The sequence below is a fragment of the Pyrgilauda ruficollis genome, unplaced genomic scaffold (assembly GCF_017590135.1).
Source record: "Pyrgilauda ruficollis isolate IOZ18807 unplaced genomic scaffold, ASM1759013v1 scaffold69, whole genome shotgun sequence".
Taxonomy (NCBI): domain Eukaryota; kingdom Metazoa; phylum Chordata; class Aves; order Passeriformes; family Passeridae; genus Pyrgilauda; species Pyrgilauda ruficollis.
Genome location: NW_024528710.1, coordinates 1,829,758 through 1,853,749, shown reverse-complemented (window position 1 = coordinate 1,853,749; position 23,992 = coordinate 1,829,758). Strand labels below are relative to the sequence as shown.

Here is a 23,992-nt window from a genome sequence, read left to right as displayed (position 1 = left end):
ATATTAAGTGACTGTAAGCAACAGCTGAAAGGCTCACAAGATTACCCAGCACCTTATGGTGGGCATGGCAGCTTCTGGCCAGGGCGGGCACGTTAGCAGAGAGTGCTGAAAGCACAGCCCTGCTTCAGTGCCCTCCCCTGCCAGGGCAGCACCAGACCCCACCGAGGGCAGCTCTAGAGCAGATGTGACTCAGCACATTGCATTTATTGGATGCAGAATCTGCACTGTAATTAACATCTTCTCAATAGCTTCTCATTCTTCTCTCCTAATGAATTCTCCAGCCTCCTCTTCCTCTGCCTGTAATTCTGTGCTGTTGAAAAAGATTAGTTTCAAGTAGCATTTATCTGAAATGAAAATAGGGATTCTGTGTGTTGCAGGTTATTTGTAAGAAAACAGCTGTGGGCTAAGTGGCACAACTCACATTTGTGTTACAAGAGTGGAGTATTTTTTATAGACAGACATTGATTCTGGGGGTTAAAGGGTCAGTGACAAACTTTTCAAATACAAGATGTTTTTTTTGTGCACTTTTCACCCCTCTCCCTGAGAGTTGGAAATCTACTGCTTAAGTCAGGCTTGAGGGAAGCATGCCCTGCAGTCAATGGAGATTCATTTGCCCTAATTGGATTTAGGTCAGCTCATGCCTTGGCTTCTCAAATACAAGAAATAATAAGAATAAATATTGAAATGTCAAGCATTGTTTAAATCAAAGCAGATTGTTAATTTAAGCATGATAAACAAATGCTGTCTTCTAAAATGTGTGCTCTCTTGATCCATGAGATGCTTATGAGAATTGAGGTTGACTATATGGAGTCTCAAGAGGGATGTGTCTCCTTCCATGCACTCACTTCGTCCTGCCAATTTTATTTAGCATTTGCCTATCTTTTGATTAAGAGGATATCAGTGAAGGGTGGGTTTGTTCCTTTGCCCTGAGAGTGCTTTGCAGGTCACCTGGAACCAAACCAGAGCTGTAGTTTGACCACGGTGTTTGTCTTCTCCCTCTGCAGAAGGACATAGCTCTGAAACCTCAGGAACGTGTGGAGAAGCGACAGAATCCTCTAGCCAAGAAGAAAAGGGAAGCACTTACCAATGGGCTGTCATACCTTCCAAAAAAGAACAGGCTCCACCACCACCAGTACAGCTCCGACCGGGAAAATGACCGAAACCTGTGCCAGCACCTTGGGAAAAGGAAGAAGTTACCCAAGGGCCTCAGACAGGTGGGAGACAAGTTTCCTGCTGCGGGGAGGGAGGGCTCTGCCCGTTGGTTCATGGTATGTAGAAGTCAATTTCTCATTTTGTGGGATTGCTTATTTTAATGCTTTTGTAGTTGTTTTGTTCTTGGGTGTGATGTGGTGCAGTGTCCTACCACTGAGAGGGAGAGCAAGTGGTGCATTGATGTTGATCTGATAAAAAAATGTGTAAAAGTGAGAAGAGCTTTCCACAGGCTGGCTGTGAGCCTGTCAGGGCAAACAAATGAGGTCTTTCTGTGGTTGCGAGGCCAACTTTGTCCTATAAAGACCTTCTTGTCCTCAGGCTTTGTACACAGAAGCAGAAGAGCCCTCTGAACATCCAGGGTGAGGTGAGGCAATTGCAAGAAGGGCAGCTGTTAATCAAGGCAAAGCTGATTAGAGTGTGAGGAGCTCATTTGTGAGCTGTCAGTGGTGCTGGTGTCTGCTCCCCTGGGTTACTGATCACCCACCCTGAGCAAGAATGTCTGCCTTCCAACAGTGGTGGGAGTGAGCAGGTAACAGCCAGGATTGCAAAGCTGGAGACTGAAAACACTGGATTTGTCTTCATGACTGTGCAGTGTTGTGTTTGTTGTGCTTTTTAAGGAAGAAAGCGTGACAGTGTGATTTCTATGATGCTGATAATAGTACATAGAAGTAGTATGTAGGTCAGTAGGTCAGCTTTGCCTGTATCTGAGTTTTAAGGAAGAAAGCGTGACAAGTGTGATTTCTATGATGCTGATAATAGTACATAGTAGTAGTGACTAGGTCAGCTTTGCCTGTATTTGAGTGATATTAATGACTCTTCGACCACAATTTAAACATTTAATGGGATGGTTGATATTCATGGAATCAGTTTTCATCCTTGTTTAGTGCAGACCAAACCTTACTTTGCAGAGAAACTTGTAGCAAATAGTGAGAATTCACTGCTTCTCATTTTGTGACTTCAGGGAGATGGAAGGAACATTGAGAATGACAAGTATGCTGAGTTGTATTCAATTTTGATATGCAGAGTTAGAGAAGCTGGGAAGAAATAGGTTTTCATGATAATTTTGAAGCCTGTATGTTAAGCTGTATACAGGAATATAGTAAGAGATTATATAGTTCTTTAGCAGAGCAAAGAAATTGTAAAATGCCTGCTCCACACTATCAGCTGTTAAAGGTGTTTCTTCTGATTTAATTTTACTTGGTATTTCAAAGGAAGTTGGGGAAAACTCTTCAGGATAGTTGATGCAATGATTCCATTACCAGAAGATATTGAAGGCTGCTGTGTTTCCTTGACTGTTTCCTATGTTCACCTCCGTGGTCTCTGTTCTGTTTTGGTCAGACTGACTGTGTGCACTGAGAACTCTCCTAGTGGGGCCTAATGCCAGGTGGAATCTTTCTGCCCAGAATTTCATCTGTGAAGGAATTTGCCCTTCCTGCTGATGGAGATTATTTATGAGGTTGTGTTTTTGGGAATGAATATGCATTGGCTTGGAAGGTATTGAGTTGACAAATATAATGGAAAATTACTTCCTTTGAGCTGATAAATCTGAGTACTCTGCCTAATTCCTAAGGCATAAGACTGAGAGGAAATAAAGTATCTTGCTCAATATAAATGTAATACATGTGGTAGTGGTAGAGCTTCTCAGGTAACATTTAAGGCTTATGAACAGTCTAGGTGCTGACAAACACATACAGCTTTGGCACTTAACATGGAAAAAAGATACCACGGAAAGGACTGCAAAGTTCTTTGCAAAGACATGTATAAGACATACAAGAGTTTTAGGTAAGCATTTTCTGACCTCTTTCAAGACAAATGGTGAAGAGCACAAAAGAAGGAGGAAGTTGATAAGTTCTGAGCATGTTTTTTTTCAGATCATGTTACACTTTTTCTCCTGAAGTGACTCTTGGCTGCACACCTTGGGTTGCTTTCCCCACCCAGGTCCATCCCACTGAATCCCTGGGCTCCTGAAGGGGAAGTAGACAAGATTTGCTCTTCAACCTTCTCAGACAGCAGTGAGCCAAGAGCTGGGGCCACTGTGGTTTGTGTGTGACACAGCAGAAATGTCCTCACCTAAAGGCTTCTGGATGTATACTGTGTCCTTGCTATATTAGGGCTTTATATTTGATACACAAACAATTTATCCTGCCTCTCCTGTCCCTGGGGAATCCTGCATTGTCACCTGTGATTACTGTAACTGGATGGCAGGATGCAATCGCAGAGCTGTCACTTGCATTCCTGTGCTTGCATAAGACCTTGGCTGCTGTCTGTCCTTGCTGGGAAATGTTTTATACCTGGAGATAGCACTCATAGTTTTTCCAGTGGTTAACAGTCCTGTTGGATATGCTTTCCTGTGAAATCTGTTATCTGCTGGAAGTTACTCTCACTGCAGGATTTAGGGTATGAAGCTCCCTTGTCAAACAGATTTAGTTGAAGTCAGCTATTGAAAGCATTGCTAATTAGTTTTCAGAGAAAATCCTTTCAGTATTCATGCAGGTATTTATCCAGCTCTGCTGAAATGCCTACAGGTTTATTGAAATCCAGAAAATGTGAAACTGTAGGTTAATTAAGGCTCATATTTTAGTAGCGAGAAGACTTTTGAACTCTGCTTTGTGAGCTTTTATAAATGTACTTATTAAATGCTTCAAGGAAATTTTAGTTGGCGTTAAGCAAACATAAGACTCATCAGAATATTTCTCCAGCGTTTTAAATTTAATTTCCTTTACGTTAATTGGTGATGGCATGTTTTTATGTGCTTTCTGTAAAAATCATTTTGAAATCTTAAAGTGAACATTTCTAAAGTAGTAAAAGGGTGGCAAACATTTTAAAATGGGTTTTAATGAGATTTTATTCCTCGAGGTCTGAGCACAGTGGGGCATACCAGGAAACAATGAGCTTTCAGGGCAGGAGGGTTGAGAGTATTTTGATAATGAGGGGGAAGGACCATTTCTCTTTGTTCAGTGGGTGTGTGATTTGAAAAGAGCAGAAGACATTGACCTGTGCTACCTCCACCATTTCCTTCGCTGTTTTTCTTCATCTGGTGGGAGGTTCTCGCATGTTCTTGCAGAAGAGGATCATCTCTGGATATGCTTCTAAAGCAGCAGTGTGTGTGTTGGGCAAGGGTGCCTTGGCTGGCTCACATGTGCACGAGAGCCAGCAGCTGCTGGGCTCTGCCTTCACCACCTGATTCCAGAGACGCTTCCAGAATATCAAATCCCAATCCCAGATACTGCAGGAGTGCAGAGAAAGAGACAAATGGTAATAAATAGGAGGTGGATGATAAATAGAGGGAAGAAAACTCATGATGGAGAAATGAATTAGGAGGTAAATTATTATGAGATAAAGGAAAAATGGGAAGAACAGCAGCGGAAGATACACTGCTGACTCTGGCAGTCCCCAGCTACAAGTGTTATAAACCACTGGCTTTCACCTCGTGGTCCATTACATGAATCAATTAAAGGGGAGGGAGGGGAGTGCTAAAGCTGTTCCGTCTCAGAATTAAGTCCACAGTCCCCTTGGCAGCCTCACCGTGAATCTACACATCCTAAATTTGAGACTGCTGAGCCTTTGGGTGGCTGATGTGGACAGCCATCGTTGTCCCCTCCCGTTTGTCCTCTGCCATCGTCACTCGAGATCACCACGCGGTTCCCTGCGTTGATTCAGTGCCAGCACACTCATCCCCTGGAGCAGAGGTGCCCGTGTGCCTCAGCGCAGCAAAGCAGCGGTGCAGAGGGTGAAATGCCCGTGTGGCTGTGGCTGAACCTGCCCTGCAGCCAGGGTGGCTGGTGCAGCTCTGAGCCCTGCAGCCAGGGTGGCTGGTGCAGCTCTGAGCCCTGCAGCCAGGGTGGCTGGTGCAGCTCCCGGCCCTGCAGCCAGGGTGGCTGGTGCAGCTCCCGGCCCCGCTGCCCAGGGCTCCGGGCGCGGCCGAGGCGGCTGCAGCTCCGCGGGCTGCGGTGGCACCGCGCGGGGAGCGCAGCAGATGGGCTGGATTGTCACCGGCACTGTGATCCCGGCGAGAGCTGACTGTGCTGACAAGCGATTTACAATGTGCTATTTACAGTTTGGGTTTGCAGGCTCTCAATGACATCTGAGTGCTCTTTAGCAACTGCTTTCATTACTACTTTTCGAAGAGCTGCTAATTGAAAATGAAATTGTGGGTGGGCTCTGGGAGAGCCGTAGCAGCTACAAGGACGATACACAGCCACGGAGAAATGTTTCATTTCTTGGACTCCGTACTGGAGCTCTGGGCAAGGGAAGAAATGGGGATGTATTTGTGCAGTGTGAGGTCAGACACCTTGGAAATCCTGCCTACAGCACGCATCACCCGGAGTGAGTGATAAAGGCTTGGACCTCCTTGAACATAGCTGCTGGGATTTGGGATGCCTTTACTGGCAGCCGGTGGATTTCAGTGACTATAACACTTCTGAAGATCGGGAAGGAACCCGGGCTGTGAAACTACCTCGTGCAGAGCAGCGCAGGGGATCGGAAGCTATGTGTGGGATTTTTGGGCTGGTTTTGCACTGCTGGAGGTCTGGCTTTTTATGAGCTGACAGGAAACATCAGAACTGACTGGTAGAATGTGGGACAAAGCCACATGCCTTGGGAGTAGGGCCAGCCAGGATCAGGTCAGCAGGGATATGGCCACACATTGATGGAAAGGGAGATAATGTTTCCATTCTGTATGTAAAGGGAGAAGTTGCTTGGCTTAGGGTTTTTTTTCAGATTCAAGATGCTAGTGCAGCCACTTTGAAGTGAGTGGATTTGCTGTTTGTGCTGCAGCCTACATGGCGTGGTTTGATCTGTGCCAGTGTTGCAAAAGTCTGAAGGCACCTACAAGTGTCACCAGCAGCAGGACCTGCAGGGGCCACTGGTTTAACAAAATTGTGTTGGTATCTTGTCACTCAAAGCACTGGTCATTAATCTAGCATATCAAACAACATTTATTTTGGAAAATAACCCATGAATTGATGAAAAAAAAAAAAACCAGATTACAGCTCTGAAAGAATAGAAAGGGCCATGTCTGGGTAACTGTGCTTTGAGGTTACATCACAGCAGGAGTGGGTGCAGTAATACAGTGGGAGAAGATGCTCATGTGATAAAGGGGATGGGTATATCTGGACTTTGAGAACCCTTTGTAGGATAGAAAAAGGGAAAGAGAGCTGTGGGGAGGGAATGAAGAGATGAGGCTTTGCAGAGGTGTAGGCTGGGCTGTGTGGGGTTTTTGAGGGGTAAATGTTACACAGGGTGTGCAAATAGAGGGGAATGCCTAGAGAGGGGGCAGGTTTGTGAGCCAATATCCTCTGTCTCTGCTGATGTCCTGCTCAGTTTATCCAGTCCACCATGTGCTGTGGAAATGCTGAGTGCTTCATGCTGGCCAGTTGGTAATTTCACCCTTGGCAGGGACCCACACTTTATTTTCACACATGCACAGTGTGTGGATTCCTGTCTGTGTGGGAGCATGTGCTGAAAGCTGGGCTGCCATTCAGTCCCCTTCTCGTTTCCCGTTTGGAAAGTGCCGTGGGTGACAAACAGTGCTTGAATTACAAGCATTTTGTGATTCTCAACTGCTGTTTGCCTCTGATCAGAGGCCACAGAAATCTCCAGCTGCACTTAACCCGCAGTCACCGTATCCAGTGCGTCATCTGTGAAGGCACCCAGCTGCTCAAAAGCATCCAAACAACTTCTGGGCCCTGATAATATATAATTGAGCTCAATGGGCACAGAAAAGTCTGTTGTTCTCTGCAGAAAGGACTGAAAAATGATGTGCGTGGCTTCGTGTGCCTGTTGTTCCATGCTGCACATCCCCCCTGGCTTCCCTGAGCTGCTGAATGGGCACGGTGGCTTCCAGGAGAGCACACACAAAGCCAGGCTCAGGGAGTGCAGAGCTGGTCCCAGGACGCTGCTCTGGGCCAGGCAGGGCTGTGCTCAGCCATAACAAACCCCTGCAGTCACTGATCAGGGCTCAGGGAGCTGCCACTCCACCCAATGCTCACCCACAGTGACGTGTCACGGGCGTCCCACCCTCATAATCACCAGTTTCACCTGCAATTTTTCAATAAGCCATTGAATTATACCTCTCTAAATGATACACTGCAAATCCAGCAGGTCCTAATTGCTAATGATGGTTCTAAAAGACTTTCATTTGACTGTAATTAGGTTTGCAAGCAATCAGCTGCCCTTATCAGGATGGAAACACATATAATGTAAAATACAGGCTGGTGGGAAGAGAGCAAGCATTTTCTTAAAAGGAGGAGTGGAGAGGAAGATGTTTTATTAGCTGAAACTGTGACATATTTTAACACCTTGAAAACATCATGTGTGAAATTAATTCTGCTCAGTATTATACCATCTGGCAATGTTATTGTTCTGTATATATTGCCATGTTAGTGTGCTTTTTTCGTCTGGGTATGAGCCTGTGTTTGAAATAGTAATCATGAGTCAAATTGATTACTCAGGATGTTATCCCTGCTAGAAGGCTTAAAAATACATTTTGGGAAGTCCCAGGGACTCAAAATGGCTTCTCCCTGGAGAGCTTCCCTTGCAGGGCTGATGAGGGTGGAAGAAAAGAGCCTGGTTTTTGTCATGCCCCTGTGCTGTGAATGAGTGTATGTGCCCAAAGGTAAGAGGAACTCTACCCAGATATTGTTTATTGATGCTGAAGTACCAAATGCCTGTATCTCAGCCTCAGAAGCACTGTATTTGGTACAATGGTTTGATCCTGTCTGTGTGCTGCTGTGTGCACTGCCCAGCTCAGAGCCTGCTGTGTGTGAGCAGCTTCAGCACCAGTGCAGGCACAGAGTCCTCAGGTGCAGACCCAGAACAACACAAGCTTAAAACTTGGTCAGAGGCTGGTTTGGCCACTCTGAAAGAAATATCAGCTGTTGGGCAGTGTGGACTGTCCCTTAACCAGGACTCAGAACGGCCATTAGCACCTGATGTGGTGACTGTGATTGCTGTGATGCTCCTGGCTGGTGGAGCTTGTGCAGCCAAGGGGGAGCGTGGAGGAACTCAGGTCACATCTGGAATAGGCAGTGGGATATTAAGATCTCCCCCATTTCTCTCAGGCTGATGGTGTGAGCTGATCATCCCTGGGCTGTGGCAGAGGAAGGGCTTCTTTGCCTCGTGTGCTTGTGCCTGCCGTCGCTGTTGACTTGAGTGTGATCAGGCTTGCAAGAAAATGAGCAATGTTGGCATGTTTTTATTTCTAATGCAAATATTGCCACTCTCTCTGCTCTGCCCTGCTGCATTTCACTTTATCTTTTGGCTCCAGATTGCTCGGAGATAAAGTTGCAGAGATGTCACTATGCTGTTACCTGACAGGTAATGCTGTGGCAGAGGAAGCACCCCTGTGTGCACCACCCACCCAGTGTGACACAAACGCCCAGCAAATTCCAACTGAAAAAAAGGAGATTAGAAACACTCACTTTTTGGCTAACCTAATTATATTAATCAATTAGACATCTTGAGAATTTTAGTAAAAAAAATAGTTTCTTGTGCACAGAGCAGCTATTGTCTCTCAGGATTATCTTTTTTCTTTTAATGTTGGCACCCTACTTTAATTGAAAACTTAAGTGATTGTTAAATGTGCCAGGAAGTGAACCATATTTTAAATGCTCAGTGCAATCAATTGCTGTCTTAAAAGTTTCCATGCATGTTACCAGTAAGGAATTAAACAAAAAATTAATTTTGACTGAGTCTGCCTGAAGATAAATTAAATGCTAGTTTAAGTATTGTAAGACAGTATAATAAAGTGACCATTTTTAATTTAAAAAGGAAGTCATCCAGAACTTTTTAAAATATTTTTTTGTATTCTAGAAATAAATTTAGGCCAAGACTTCTAACCTATGGGTTTGCCTGCAGATTAATTGTAAGCACAGAAGTACATTCTCACATTTGAGTTATGTTACTGGATTCTTGTTTTTTCCTCTGCAGACTCAGTTTTCAGCAGGACAGGAGGTGTGGGAGCGGTGGATTTGGCTGTGGCTGTGTCCCCCAGCAGCACAGGCTGGGTTTGCAGCGTTGCTGTGCTGCAGGGCTGCTGCAGGGGGCACAGGGAGGCCGGGGTGCCCCACTGCGGGTGCTGGGAGCAGCCTCGGGAGCATTTCAGCCTCCCATGGATGCTTAAACTCCTGCTTAGGCTTTTGTACCCTTAGTCCAGCTCCTGAGTGCTGTAACTCCGTGGATTCAGGGGCACAGATCTGGGCCATGGCTTTGAGAAATGTTTCAAAGTGTCAGTGAGCAGCACTGAGAGGAGCTGTTCCCCTCCCAAGGGGTGTGGAAGGCTCCTTGTTTATCCTTCCCAAGGGAAGCAGCAGTGCCTTGGCTTGGCTAAGTGGGCTGGTTTTGTGTCTCTTGGTAGACTGAAGGCAGCACTCCTGCTTTTAGAGCCGGCTCATTCCAGTCCCTGGGATGTGGAGGGAGGCTGTGACTGCCCTGGGTCTGAGCAGCTGCCCTTGGGGCTGGGATTTATCGCAAGTGGGAAGCCAAGGGCAGGGAGTGGCAGTGTGCAGTAAATCCCTGTGAAATTCCAGCACTGAGCTCACACAATTGTTTTCATGGTTTGCAGTGCTTTGGGGCCCATTGTGGAGTTTTTGAGCTTTCCCTGGATTTAGCCTGGCTGGCTCTGGCCAGCCCCAGAGGCTGCCTGTGTCCCCAGAGGCGGCATGGCACTGCTGGAAGAAACAAGGTGCACTTCTAAACTTTCTGCTATTTATTTCATTTTGGCAAAAAATGACCTGGGTGTACAGCTTAGGAGAATTCTTGATAATCTTCCTTAGCCCGGAGAAAGTTGTTCTCTGCTTTGTGGAGTTTCAAAAGTTGTAGTGCTGCAATTTTATAAAATCAAGACATCTTAATTTGTTCCCAAACCCACTGAAAATGAGCACACTTCTAAATCTAAGCCCCCCATTTCAGATGTTCAATGCTTTATTAACAGTATATGAACTCTGTGCACTAGGAAGGCCTCTGTTACTAGCAAAATGTGCCATAGGTGATGGTTTTCTCTAAGCTTGCTGTACTCTTGGATAATTCCAATGGATATTTGGATCAGTGGTGGAGCCGGTTGAAGAACACAATGTGGCCATTACTGTGTAAGGCCAGGACTCCTAAAACAGACAAAACAAACTTCTCCTTTCCTCCTGACCTTTCCCTGCAACAATTTTCGCTGCTCAATATTAAAATACAGTGAGGTTCTATGAGCAAAAATGAAAGAGTTACCCTTAAGAATTTTTATTAAATTTGCTACAAGAACACAAATATTTTTATAGAAGATTGAATGCAGAATACTGTGCTTTTGTGTTTCCAGTGGTGTTGGAAGCTTGTCTCTAATATCAGCAACACTGTAACAGGCTGTGGCAACATACCTACTCCTGATGTGTCTAATGTCCCATTTTTAATAGTCAGTGTAAGATCAGTTTTCAGATTTATCCATCTGTATTGGATCAGCTATTGAAGACTACTGAAATGAGTCACTCTGTCGGTGGACTTTCTTGAGAAAAACTAACTTGTAGCAAAGTCTCCCCTTACTCAGGAGGATGCAGGAACCTGTTCCTGGCCATAGCTGCTCCCCTGGTGTCTGCCGGTGAGCTGGAGGCACCTGCTTGAACAAAATGCAAATCTCCACTTTCTCCAATGAAAGAATTGCTATTGCAGTTTAATCACAATTCCTCCTAGCATGGAAGACACCAGAAGGCTGTGCTCTCTGTAGTCCAGCAAAAGAAAGACACAGTAACAGAGTGTTAGTCTTTCTAGATCTGTCCATGTGTGAACATCCTGAGACATCTCAGATCTATTGAAAGTGTAAACTAGTGCAGGAAGTTAAGCATTCAACCCAAAGCCTGCTGAGATCCTGCAAGAAACTGTCAGAGAAGGAAGCAGGAACATAATTGGTTTGCAGGCAGAAGTTGATTTAAGTCATATAAAAGGCCATGGGCCATTGCAGTCTCTGACAGCAAAGACTGAGTCACTGACCTCAAAGTTCGCGTGTCCTGCGTGCCCTTTCTCATGTGGTGGAGTTACAAATGGTTGTAATGGACCTGTGGGCTTAAGAAAGAAGAATTGAGTTCCTTCTCATGCAACTCTTTTCTGCATGAACAGAGAAACAAGAGAGAAACCCCCAAGTTTGCTCATAAAATGCTGTCAAGTCTAAGCCCAGCTCACATGCTAACCCTGTCCCCAGGCTCAAGTCCTTAAATCAATAAAAATAATACAGCTAAGAATGGGTATAGAACTGGAAGCTGAGGTATGATACCTTTCCTTGTGATTCCAGGTTGGCTTTTTCTAAATATGTTAATAAAAAAATATTTCAGTCATAAAGCCAGGTGGATTTTCTCCTAGCCATTGAAAGCAGCAGATACTTGGCACATGAAGTTTCTCCGTGGTACTTTTATTTTTGCCAACAACGCTCATATTTTCCTTCTGAACAGGTTTTTGTGTGATCTAGTTGAACAAAAAAATCTCCTGCTTTTATAAATGAAATAAAAATGAAGTGTCCAAAGCATGCAGAGAGTTAATAAAAATTGAAATTCTGTTAAAATCACTAATCAATCTGTTTAATGTTTTATTGTCTCCCCTCCCCCCAACACATGTTCTTTTCTTGTAAAGCACCTTATTGCTTCCTGCTTGTTTACCAGCTTTTAGCAAGTCAAGCAGCATTCAAATTGCTTTGATGTTAATTATATAACCTGCTCAATAGGGCTTGCTAGGTGAAGGAAAATAGCTCCTATGTTTAAGAAAATAAATTAATATCCAGACAAGTGCTCTGTGCTTTGGTTCCCAAGAAGGAAATGACAGGATACTGATGACTTGTGTTGTCAAATAAAAGCTATATTTGGGTGGCATGATGCTCTCAGTTTGCAAGATTTCATATTGGTTGTCTTCACTTCTCTTGATGATACAGAATGATGTGCTGAGGACTGATCCTGCTAACTGGAAAAGGAGTGAGCTTCCGTATCTCCTGTGCTAAAGTAAAAGATTCAGAAAGCAGGGATTCTGCCTTAGCCCACAGAAGCTGTTACTAATGAGTCCTTTGGATGCTGGGTTATCCCAGCTGCTCCCCTGGTCCTGCTCTGGACTCTGGCCCAGCCGAGCTGCCCTTAATCAATTCAGTTCAGGTGCTTCTGGCATTAACATTTGAGCTGTAGCTCAGGTTGAGGATTTCCAAAAAATACTCAGAGTGTAGAAAAGCCTGGAACAGCCTCTGCATGGAGCTGCCACGAGCTCAGTCAGTGTCCAGACGTGACCCCTGTGAGGGCACGGCCGCGGTGCCAGGCTGGAGCTGCACCGGGACCCGCCGTGGGCTCTGCACACCCCAGCCCCACTGCCCCGAGCTCATCCTGCATGGAAGTGGTGTTTCATCAGGAAGAACTTGTCTACCAATCCCTAATCAAGGCAGATAGGTTTAATTGGAGAATTTGTGCAGAGTTTGGAGATCTCCAGATGAGAGGTTGTACCTGTGTGATGAATGAATATTAATAATTCCTAACGCAAAGCGCTGGAGCCATCGCAGCTGAGGGGATTTGTGTGGAACGAGTGGATGGCAGCTCCCAGGAAGCAGTGCAAGCCTCCAGCTTATTAATGGCATTGTCTCTCTAAATCAGTAAGTGCAGGGAGGGAGGCTGCATTGTGTATCATTACAAAATGCTTTGGAAAGATTTGAAGTCAGATTTGTGGTCTGATGCTTCCTGTAAGAAGTGCAGTGTTTTTCATGATGGAAAGAGTTTATTTGCAGTGCTGAGGCTTGTGCTTCCAATGTTTTAAATGAACCTCTGCTTTAATATGCAATAAATACTGAAAACGATCCCTTCAAACTTTATTCATTATCATAATGATATATTTTGATATAATCATTACTGGTGGGCTATTACTGGTCTAAATCATGTACCAGAGGGTGTGTTGTTTCCAGAAGGAGAGCGTGTCAGGAGATTTTTGTACTATTTTAGAGTGATCATAAAGCATTTCCAGGAGTGGAGCTGTATGAGACTGTAACATTGCTAAGGGGGAAAGAGATCTTACCTATCAATAGCAATGCAAGGCTTGTAATTTTAAGTCTTTCTAATTTAAATCATGAAAATCTGTTTTTCATGAATAATTCAGGACTCTGATTTAGTAGAATTATTTCCAGCCCATGTATATTAAGCAGCCAACCTGCTATGCCAGCTCTGTTTTCAGACACTGTTGATGGGGGGTTTCTCTTTCCTGCAGAAATGATCATCTTTGTCTGTTGGAAAATAAAGCTGCTGTGGTATTTTGTTCTTTTGATTGCACAAGGATTTTGCTTTAAACCTTGTAGGCTAAAATTGAAGCTGAAGAAAAATAAAGCTCTTACTACAGGAGCTCCTAGAATTAAATTTGGAGAGAATAAACCTTGTACTATATCCATTAGGAAAATGGCAGTATTCTTCCATTTCCTGATGTTATTCAATTACTTACCCCGCTTCCTGCTTTTAGCGTAAACTGTATATTTTAGCTCATGACCTTTGACAGCAAATTGAATCAGAAGTGGAGATGCAATGAAAGTGGCTTTTTTAAAAGACTCTTTGAAAACATGGGTGTGTAAGAAATTTGGGATTTTGTTTTGTTGTTTGTTTAGGGTTTTTTTGGTTTTTTTTAAAAATAAACCTCACAGTGGATTTTGTAATGTAATGCATTTTGCTTGGAAAAAAAGGAAATTGAAGTTAATGTCCTTCCTTCTTTGCCCTGGAGAAAACACAGCCTGCATAGCTGCTCTTGTTAGTGCTTGCCTGCTGAAATTAGCATTGCATATTTTTGTTAATACCAATAAAAGTGGAGTTTGTTTAATTTAGAATCAAACCCTTGTTTGGATTGGATTAGCACTTTAAGAAAAATGTTTAACTTGTAAAGTGATGCAACACAGGTCGATCTAATCTTTAGCTCCTCCAAGATTGTAGCTCATTTGCAAGCTTTAGATCCTACTATTTCCCTTACACTTGTGAATAGTGTTAACACATTAAAAAACCCCAAACCAGTGTATTTATCTGAACCTTTCCAACACAGGTACCCCAAACCATACAGGAACCATCAGCAATGAGGTCAGTGCTGTCCAGCCATGCCCAGTTCCCTGATCCTGATGGAACTTCTCACACATGGTGTTCACTGAGCTTTTCTATTAACTGTTGAATGAGAGTTTAGTGGGGTTTAGCTTTTTTTGACCAGAATGCATTCATGTCACTGTTCCCCCCAAATCTGTCATTTTTACTACTCCTGTGTCTCTATGCAGTAATGACATTTTGAGGGGAGTAAGGGTCCTGTGTTGTGTTTAGAACTTGCCTTGGATTGAACTTGAGCAGAACTTGAATTTAAGACAAAACTTAGGAGAGGTCTTAATTTAATGTAAAGCAGTGGAGACTCCTTTCCTGCAAGAGCATCCTGCCCCTTACTCCCACTGTAGTGCTGTTTACTTGCATTGGAAGTAAAATCTCTTTTTCTATGACATGCAAAATTTTCAGGTCTGCACACAGGGCTGAGCTGTATCCTGGTGCCTCTTGGGCCTGTGCTAGGAGAGAGCCTGGCTTTTCTGTGTATCCATGTGTCTAAGCTGCTACCAGAGCTTTGTTGCTTTGCTTGTGTTGTTCTGCAGGCTGTTCCAAGATAACACTGAATTCTTTCTTGTTCTGGCTGCAGCAATGCCAAGTGTTTGTTGAACATCTGTCAGTGTGTTCAGATTATTAACCTAACTTCTGCTCGTTTATGTTAATGAAAACATTTGAGCTTCATAACAAGCCTGTGTAACAGTTCCTCACGCTACCAGTCCCACTGATACCCAGCTGAGTGCTGCCACAGTCCAAGCCCACCTGGCAGAGCATTGGCAGCTCCTCCTTCAGAGGTGTTGCTGCACTCTGTGCTGCCCAGCCTGCAGCGTGCCACCGCTTACTGCTTGTATTTAATCTTCAGGCTCTAAAGCATCATCATATTTTGAGACAGACTAGAAAATAAGGGAAATGGACAGCAGAAATTCCAGATTTGGCATCGGTACTCAGGTGGGTGTGGTCTGTCCCCCCGTTGTGGTTCCATGCCTGCTCTCACATGCAGTGCCAGCAGAGGAGCGTTGAGGAACACGGGCAACACAAGGCTGAGGATGTCAGAACCCAGCTAAGAAAAAAAAAATTCCAAATCATTTAACTCTGCTCAGATCTGCCAGGGAGGCAGGCAGGTCCCTTTGGTCCTGAGGCTGTGGGATCTACATCCTTGGACCCTAATCTCTCCCCTGAGCAGCGGATCTCTCCTGAATGAGCCTTGCTTGGATTGGGGCTTGGATGAGGTCACCCCCGTGGGCCCCTCCAACCCAAACTGTTGTGTCACACTGAGCGAGTAATTTCTGGGAGCAGAAACTGCTGTCCATTGTAGTTCCTTGGGGTCTGCTCTGGGGCTGTTACTGTAACATGGAGAGCAAGCACTGCAGGGGCCAGCTGAGGGAATGGTCCTGCAGTTGGGTGTCCAAAGGCCTTTGCTTTTTTGTTAGCACACAGCTTTGGAAGTTGAATTAGATGATTGATCTCCTTTCTGGATTGCGTGTAGTCTGCTGGGCAGCAAATTGCACTCAGAGTCATTCTTCCAAGTCCTATAATCTTTTACTACAGATACTATTAGTAAAAGTATTAATTACTCTGTTCTGGAATTAGGAGTTCATAATGAAACCTCAAACACAAAACTCAAGCCAGGTTGGCCAAATGTCATGGAACACTCAAACCTGAGCTGCAAGTAAAATAAAAGTCTGAGTTGCTTTAAGGTTTACGGTTAAGAGAATGTAAAACTTTTCAGCTTGTCCAAGTTTTGACAGAAAACCTTGTAGTATTTGGCAGGCCTGGCTGGGTTTCCTTAAGTGTGAAATGCAAGATAAAACCAGCGACTCGGAGCCAAGCACAACGAAACGAAAAGGTTCTCCTGAAACAAAGAGAACTGGAGATCCACAGATTTTTCTTGCAGCTCTTCTTCAGCTCCTTGCCCAGTCTTGTGCCTGGAGCACCCCCAGCTTGGCATGGGGGTGCTGTGGGAGAAGGGACACTGGAAGGAGCTCTGGGGGCTTGTGCCAGCACAGGGTTCAGCCTGTGGAGCTCCCGTGGAGGGAGCAGAGAGGGAGCAGGGAGGGAGCAGAGAGAGGGACAGGCACTCCTGCAGTGCATCCCGTGCAGTGCACAGGGCACTGCCAGCATAGGACTGCAGCAAAAAGCTGTTCTGAATACATTTTAGATGTTTGCCTTGGACTGGAGGGGAAAAGTAATTTTCTCCCTGTTCTTCCTTTCACCCTTGAACTGGGACTTATGCAGCTTGTTAGGTGAAATGAAGAACCTTTTTTCATTTTCTATCCAGAAAGGCTTTTTAGGAAGAAGGAGTGGTTGTTAAAGTGCTTGGGAAGGTTTTGCTGATAGCAGATGAGAGCTGTGTTTGCACATGTGGGGAGTGGGGGCAGTCAGCCCTTTGACATTTCTGTCTATCCAATACACTATATAATTCTGACCATGTACAATACTTTAAATGTTTTATTTACTTCAGTGATTTGGATATTAGATTTTAACTACTACTTTGACTTCCCTCTTATTTTTTAATGTCCTGATTGAAGTTTTATGCTAAAAGGGATGGATTTAGGTCAGAAAGAGGTAAAAAGCAAATAAATAGGATGTAAATAATATATATATATTTATATATTATAAAATAGATAAAAGAGCCCTTTTATCTATGATTGAAAGAATTTCATTTTTATTTTTAGGCAAGACTTTGTAACTCTTGTGAAAATTGTTGCTTGCTCTTTTACATCAACACAAAGCATGCTCCTGCTTTTGAAAGAATTTTCCCAGGGTGTCTGTGGGCTTGCGGAGCAGGGAGAAGGATGTGTTTCCACCAGTAACTGTGCTGGGGCACTTGGGGCCCTTGGCATTAACTCTAAGCACAAGGAGTTGCAGCCAGTTTTCTCCACCATCAGGTGATCTCTGCTGAAACATACTGTAGTGACTTCTGTAGATGAGAGCAGTCCTTAAGGGAAAACACTCCTCCCCCATCTGTTGGTTGTCCTGGTCACAGAATATCCTCAGCTGGAAGGGACCTGCAGGAATCACCGAGTCCCACTCCTGACCCTGCCCAGACACCCCAACAATCCCAGTCTGGGCATCCCTGGAGCTCCTGGAGCTCTGGCAGCCTCGGGGCCGTGCCCATTCCCTGGGCAGCCTGGGCAGTGCCCAGCACCCTCTGGGGGAAGAGCCTTTCCTGAAAACCAGCCTGACCCTGCCCTGGCCCAGCTCCAGCTGTTCCCTGGGTCCTGTCCCTGTCACACAGAGCAGAGATGGGAGCTGTCCCTCAGGAGAAGCTGCAGACCCCAGCGAGGTCTCACTTCCCTTGGTCTCCTCAGGCTGAACAGACCAAGTGCCCTCAGTTGCTCCCTGTGTGGCCCTTCCAGACCTTTCACCATTTTCATGGCTCCTCTGTGTAAACGGCTCCTCTTTCCTGCTCCCTTCTCCTTATTTAACAAAAATATATTATGCATAGAATGGTAGAATCCCAGAAGGGTTTGGGTAGGAAACAGCTTTAAAGCCCATCCAGTTCCACCCCTGCCATGGGCAGGAACACCTCCCACTGTCCCAGGCTGCTCCAGGTCCCATCCAGCCTGGCCTTGGGCACTGCCAGGGATCCAGGGGCAGCCACAGCTGCTCTGGACACCCTGTGCCAGGGTCTCCTTCCCAGGGAAGGATTTTTGCCCCCCATGCCCCTCTCCCTGCCGTGTCTCCGCGGGCCTTCCCAGCGCCGCCCTTTCCCCCTCAGGGCCCGGGGGCGCGCCGAGCCCGCCCGGGCCGGGCCGGGCGGCTCCTGGGCGGCGCTGGGGCTCCCCCTGCGGGCCGCGCCGGGCAACTGCGGGACCGCGCTGTGAGGGCAGGGCTGCTGCTTTCCCCTTCTTTCCTCTTCTTTCCTATTTCTTTCCTTTTTGTTTCTTCCCCTGCTCTGGAGACAGGATTGGAAGGCCGGGGATGTTCAGCCTCGAGAAGAGAAGGTTCCAGGGAGACCTTACAGCCCCTTCCAGCACCTAAAGTGAGCTTATAAAAAAGAGGGATTTTTTTTTTTTACATGAGCAGATAATGATAGGACAAGGTAGTATTGTTTTAAACTAAAAGAGAAGAGGTTTACATTAGCTGTAGGGAAGGAATTGTTCCCTGGGAGGGTGGGCAGGCCCTGGCACAGGGTGCCCAGAGCAGCTGTGGCTGCCCCTGGATCCCTGGCAGTGCCCAAGGCCAGGCTGGATGGGTTTGGAGCACCTGGGACAGTGGGAGGTGTCCCTGCCATGGCAGGGGGGGCACTGGATGGGCTTTAAAGTCTCTTCTGACCCAAACCATTCTGTGATTTATTGCACTCTCGGAAAGAATGCTTGTTTAGGGAGAAAAGTTTGAGGTGTATTCTGATTTTGTAGTTACCAAGAAGCAGTTTCCAGTTTTGATCAGACTGGTCACTGCTGGTGTCCTCCTGCCACTTGAACAAGCAGAAGGCAGACAGATAACAAAGGCAGCCACCGCATCAGCTGACAGGGAATCAGAGTTCCAGAGTTTGTTCTTTTATCTCACCAAAGTGGCATTTATTGGCTTTGCTTGTGCAGAGCAGCTGTTTGACTACACAGTGAGAGTCTGAAAACATTCAGAGCCTTCACACAGGTCTGACGGCAGGACTGGAAGTGCAAGTGTATTCTGCTGAGAGGCAAGAGGCTGATGGTGTGACTTGTTGAGAGTCAACGTTCCCTTTGTTGCAGTTTGGTCTGGCGGAAGCTGTCCCTGTCCATGGCTTCTGCTGGAACTAAATTATCTGTAAGGTCACTTCCAACCCAAACCATTTGTGGTTCTATTTGAAAATAGAAAATCTGTGAGAGAAAAGCAGACCTGTGTACTGCCTCTCTCCCCTTTTCTGTTGACTGCTCTAGTTTGGTTGTAACTGTCTCACAGGGAGTGATGAATCCGTCTCCCACATCCAGGAAAACTTTAGTTAACACTAAATTTGTCAAGACTTCTGATACAGGGATAGAAACCTTTCTTAGAGAAACAGAAATTACACTTCTAAAGGTGTCACTTGCCCTTTCTTCCTTTGGGCAGTCAGCTGGGGGGCCCAGAATGGGAGTGTGAATGGCAATGCTTTAATTGCTTTGGTCGTTGTGGAAAAAAATGAAGGAGGGGTTTGGTGTTGGAAGATCTTCGTGGTCTGCTGTGGGTGCTAGCCTGGCTCAGTACCCTGAGGCCACTGCCAGGAAATGACAGAAATCAAGGGGCAGGAAAGCCTGGGGAGCAGACAGAGCCCAGGAGGTTGTTGGGGTCCCCCTGCTCCTCCTCTGAAGCTCCTGAAAACTTCCCTTATTAAAACCTGTTTGGTGAAGCGCAAGGGAATTTGCAGAGGAATGTGATCCCGTTAAACATCTTTACATCCTTGGGTGTTCCTGTACATGACTGAAGCTTACAAAAGCAGCAGTGGCTCCTCGTTGTCATCGCCTCAAACACCAGCCATCAGAGCAGCTGAAATGGGGAGCTGCAGTTCTGTTGGGTCCTGTGAAATAGGACAGGTTTGGCTGCTGTTATGCTGCTGTAGCAGATTAGGAGCAGGAGAACTGACAAACTTTATTTTGCTTGTGATCAGCCTTACTGATGTATTATTCAGCTGTGATTATGTTTTAATGGACTAAGAAGTGTAGAAACGTTTCAGTATGGCTGGATGGGAGTGGTAGAGATCACTAATTATCACATCTTCATTATAAATATGGATTAACCTGAAGGTTAGATATTATGTGTCTTTTCCAGCAGAGTAACTAATTCTGTGGAGTGTAGTGAGAGATGGAAATGAATGTTTTTCTCTTGCTTTGCATGCATTTAGAGAATTGGCCTAACTGGTGATGGGCAGGTCTCTCTTTAGTAAACCTGTAACTCCTACAACTAAAGAATAGCTGTTTCTCTTCTTTCTCCCCCATTTCCCCTTTACTGATGAGGAGCAGAGCCCTGACACACATCCAGCACAGCATGGCTTCCTACAGACTTCACCCTCCTGGTGGATTCTCGGCTGTCTGATAAGGAATAAGCTCACACCACAGTCTGTCTTACCATGGAAGCACTTCACGCTCCTCTCCTCTATCTTGATTACTCCTCATCAGTCAAACGTGGTTGCAAATAATTTTATAATGCCAAATCAGCATAACTTGCATTCAATATGATAGGGTATGTGAGCTGAAAATCCGAGATTGACAGTTAATGTGTTAGGCTGAGCTTTTGATTTCAGCCTGTTGGAATGGTGGAGGCATGTCTTCCAGGTAGACTGGTAGGACTGAATTGGTGCATTCAAGTGTGCATCAGTATTTAATTTTACTACGTCAAGGACACAATTCTGCTTCTGGAAGTGTTGTGGTTTCCTGTTGTGTGCATCCATGCTTTGCTAGCTGGAATCCCTGCGTCCTGCAGGGTTTGAATAGCATCTCTGTGCCTGTTGGAAGCACTGTGGGTACGCAGTTCTGTTCAGGGGAAAGGCCCGTGGGTCAGGTGTGTCAGGGGCTGCCCTGCCCTGTGCTCTGTCCCATCCCCAGCAGGACAGTGGAATCTGTCTGGGCAGAGATGATGTAAAGCTGCCACACACCTGCCCTCTGCAGCCTGCCCTGGACAAGGAGCATTGATACAACAGATTCCATCCATTTTTTAAGTGGCCTGAGCCTTTAAAGTCTCTTTGAGTAAGTGAAAATTGTGATGTCATGCCCCTGTGCAGGCAGGCAGGTCGTGCTCAGAGATGCCTGTGTGTTATTGATAGAGACTGGTGCTCTGCTGTCCTCTTGCTTCAAAGCAGTATCAGGAGTTACCTAATATTGAGATATCTTGTTATTTTATGACTTTGAACTGAAGGGTGAGAGCAAGACAAAAGACTGGAAAGGGAAGCTCAGGCTATAATGTGTTTATGTGAAAAGTGGGTTTTAAAGCTTTGAAAGGATTGTAATGCTCTTCCACCTTGAGATGCTAATGCTGAAACTTGAAACAGAGCACAGTATCATTAGCAATTAAATGTGTCTGTGTACTGCTCTTACATCATGTAAGGCTCTCAGAAATCAAAAGGGAGAGGTAACACATCTAATAAAATAATGATTGGGAAAGCAGAGTTCCAAAGCCCTGCTTGCAATTCACAGACAGCAGCTGCATGCCTGGCATATTTGTATAAGGTTTTAGAATTAAATTAATTGCCCCAGGCTTTGTACTTGTAAAGGATTGATTTTTGTTCTTTACCTGTGTGCTGTTGATACTTTGCCTTTCTACGCCTCTACTCCAGTGGCTTTTGTGCTGTACCATTACAAGATTTTAACTCAAATTTTATTTTCTATCTTTGAATTGCTTTTACCATTCTTTTGGTGGCAAAAAACTACATCTCAATAGATAGATACGCAGATAACTTATTGGAGCGGTTAATTCCAAATTTTGAGTAGCATATACAAGATTACAGATGTAAATACCAATATCCAATGAATAAAGCATGCTAGTAAGAAACTGGAAATACTTCTGGATCGTATCTGTAGGAGCCAATAGCTGAGTAGGACTGCATTGGATTTAAATTTTTGGTGAATATGTTTATTTCAGTTATGAGTTTTAACATTTCTGACACCTGTTTTGTGTTTATTTTGCTAAAACAAAATAGTGTGTATACATGTATATGTGCACATATGTATGTTTATTATGCACATGATGTATTTGTTACAGCAAATGCAATGTAAACATACAAAAGTTCACATTACTTTAAATACTGAGCTTAACTGTCAACCACAAAACATATTTGCAAACTCTTTCAACATGGGTAACATATACAATCCTAATTAGAACCAGCACAATAGCAGAGCTGCCCATATGGTAGTGATAATTATGTTGAAAGTGTTTGTCTTGTGGCTCAAAATTGAGTTTGGAAGATCCAATGTGGACTGCCTCATGCTGGGGGTTTGTAACATGTCTTTAAAATGTGTATGTGAGTAATTTGCCATGGCCAGGCTGGGTTAGATGAGTTAAGATGAGGGGGTTTGATACAGTGCTCATTTGATAGGAGTGTTTAATGTGTATTTCTGACAGAGTTACTGAAGGGCTGTCTTGACAAAGATAGTTTTGCATGTTTGTATGTGTGGTTTATGTACATCATCTTTATAAAATCATGAGAAAAGATGGGTTTTCTGTCTGTTGTGCTGCAAGACACACCTGAGACAGCCCTGTCCAGTCATTTCAGAGCATGAGCTGCAGTGTGTGCCCCTCTGGCACACATAGGAATGCATGTTAATGGAGAGCATCATTTCCAGCGGAATAATTAGAACTGCATTTATGAATGGGCCAGGGCTCTCCACTGAAAACCTGCTTTAAAACAGTTAATTCTTCTGCACACTTGTGACCAGCTTGTGCTGTTCTTTGTCAGGTTAAATATGCCAAGGCAGGATACAAGCCTAGTAGAAAATGGGGGTATTTAGCTTTCCATTATATACAGGCAAATAATAACAACTATGAAGAAAAAAGGCAGTGGCTGCAGCAGTAGATAATGTGGGGTTTGTGATAAGTACTCCTAGGTTTACAGTTTGTTCTGTCTTATCTCTCAAACATGTCCTGTGGTTTCCATACCCTGCAAATCAGTGTGAAACAGGAGCAAGTTGTGCTCCAAAGAGACAAGCAATTTGCAACACTCAAATGATGTTTTAGGTGAAATAGTGTGGGACACATTTGTATGTCTGAATAACGGTCTTTTATTAATCACACAAAACGCAGCACTGTGAGTGTGGGATGTGTTGGTATCAATCTAGAAGTGTTCCATTTGTAGGTTTAGCATCTGAACTAAGACACCATACTGTGTTCCTGCTGGTAAACACTGAAATCTTGTTTGGTGTTACAGTGTGCAGAAAGATCCCCAGTTTGATCCATTAGGGTTTATTTCTGGGGGAAAAAAATGGTGTAGTGGAATTTCACAACAGTTTCAATGGAAATATTGAGATGTTAGAGGAAAATCTATCTTGGTTTTAGGAACCCTGTGAAAATACAAATCGTGATCAAAAGAAATGGATGTTGTGAATTAACCTGCTGTCACAGGCATTTATTATGGATTTATATTTATTAAAAGTCCTAAATTTGTGTTTACTAACAGTCCTAAGTGCTAGCTTCTCATTTTAATAAGGGTCCTTCTTTCCTGCTCACTGCAGACCTTAGAGTCTAAGGTTCAGAGAGGGTTTCTGTAGAGGCTGGATATAAACCCATCCCTCCCAGCTGCTGGGCTTGTGCTCAAGGGCAGTGCTGTCGATACTGTGAATTTGCAAAGTCAAAATCTCGGTTGATCTTTGGTCTTGGCTTTTTTATTTATTTCTGCTTTGGTCTCTGAAGGTTAGTTGCTTGCTGTGATGTGAGAAGAAGAAGAATACAGGGATAAGGGGAATAATGTTTTAATCCTTTCAATGTTGTTGCAGGAGTGACTTCTAACTTAATACCTGTTTCAGTTATTGACCCTTTTTTGGGGAGATATTGATTGTGTGCCTTTTATTGATTGTGCAAATGCTCATCCACTTTTGGATGTGCATTTCTGTGAAGTTCACAGGTCAGTCCTCGCTGAAAGACAGAATTATTTGCCTTAAAATCAATGGGATGAGGCCAGCTTGTATCACACCATTTCTGATGGTGAGTGCTGTGGGTTTGGATTTTTTTGCGTCAGCCATTTCCTTCATCAGTAACTGATGCCTTGTGTATTTAAACATTCACTTGCAATTTTATGTGGCAGGGGGCGGAGCATGGGTTTGTGTAGGAAGATGCTGGGTAACACGGCT

At 44.6% G+C, this 23,992-nt stretch overlaps 1 protein-coding gene across 1 annotated transcript in view; it reads left to right on the top strand.

Annotated features, from left to right (window-relative positions):
* AUTS2 (activator of transcription and developmental regulator AUTS2) overlaps window positions 1–23,992 on the top strand; it is a 767,477-nt gene that overhangs the window by 207,621 nt on the left and 535,864 nt on the right. The window contains exon 2 of the mRNA XM_041484937.1: window positions 1,005–1,214. Coding sequence (XP_041340871.1) covers window positions 1,005–1,214 — 210 coding nt within the window. The remainder of the gene's footprint in view (window positions 1–1,004; window positions 1,215–23,992) is intronic.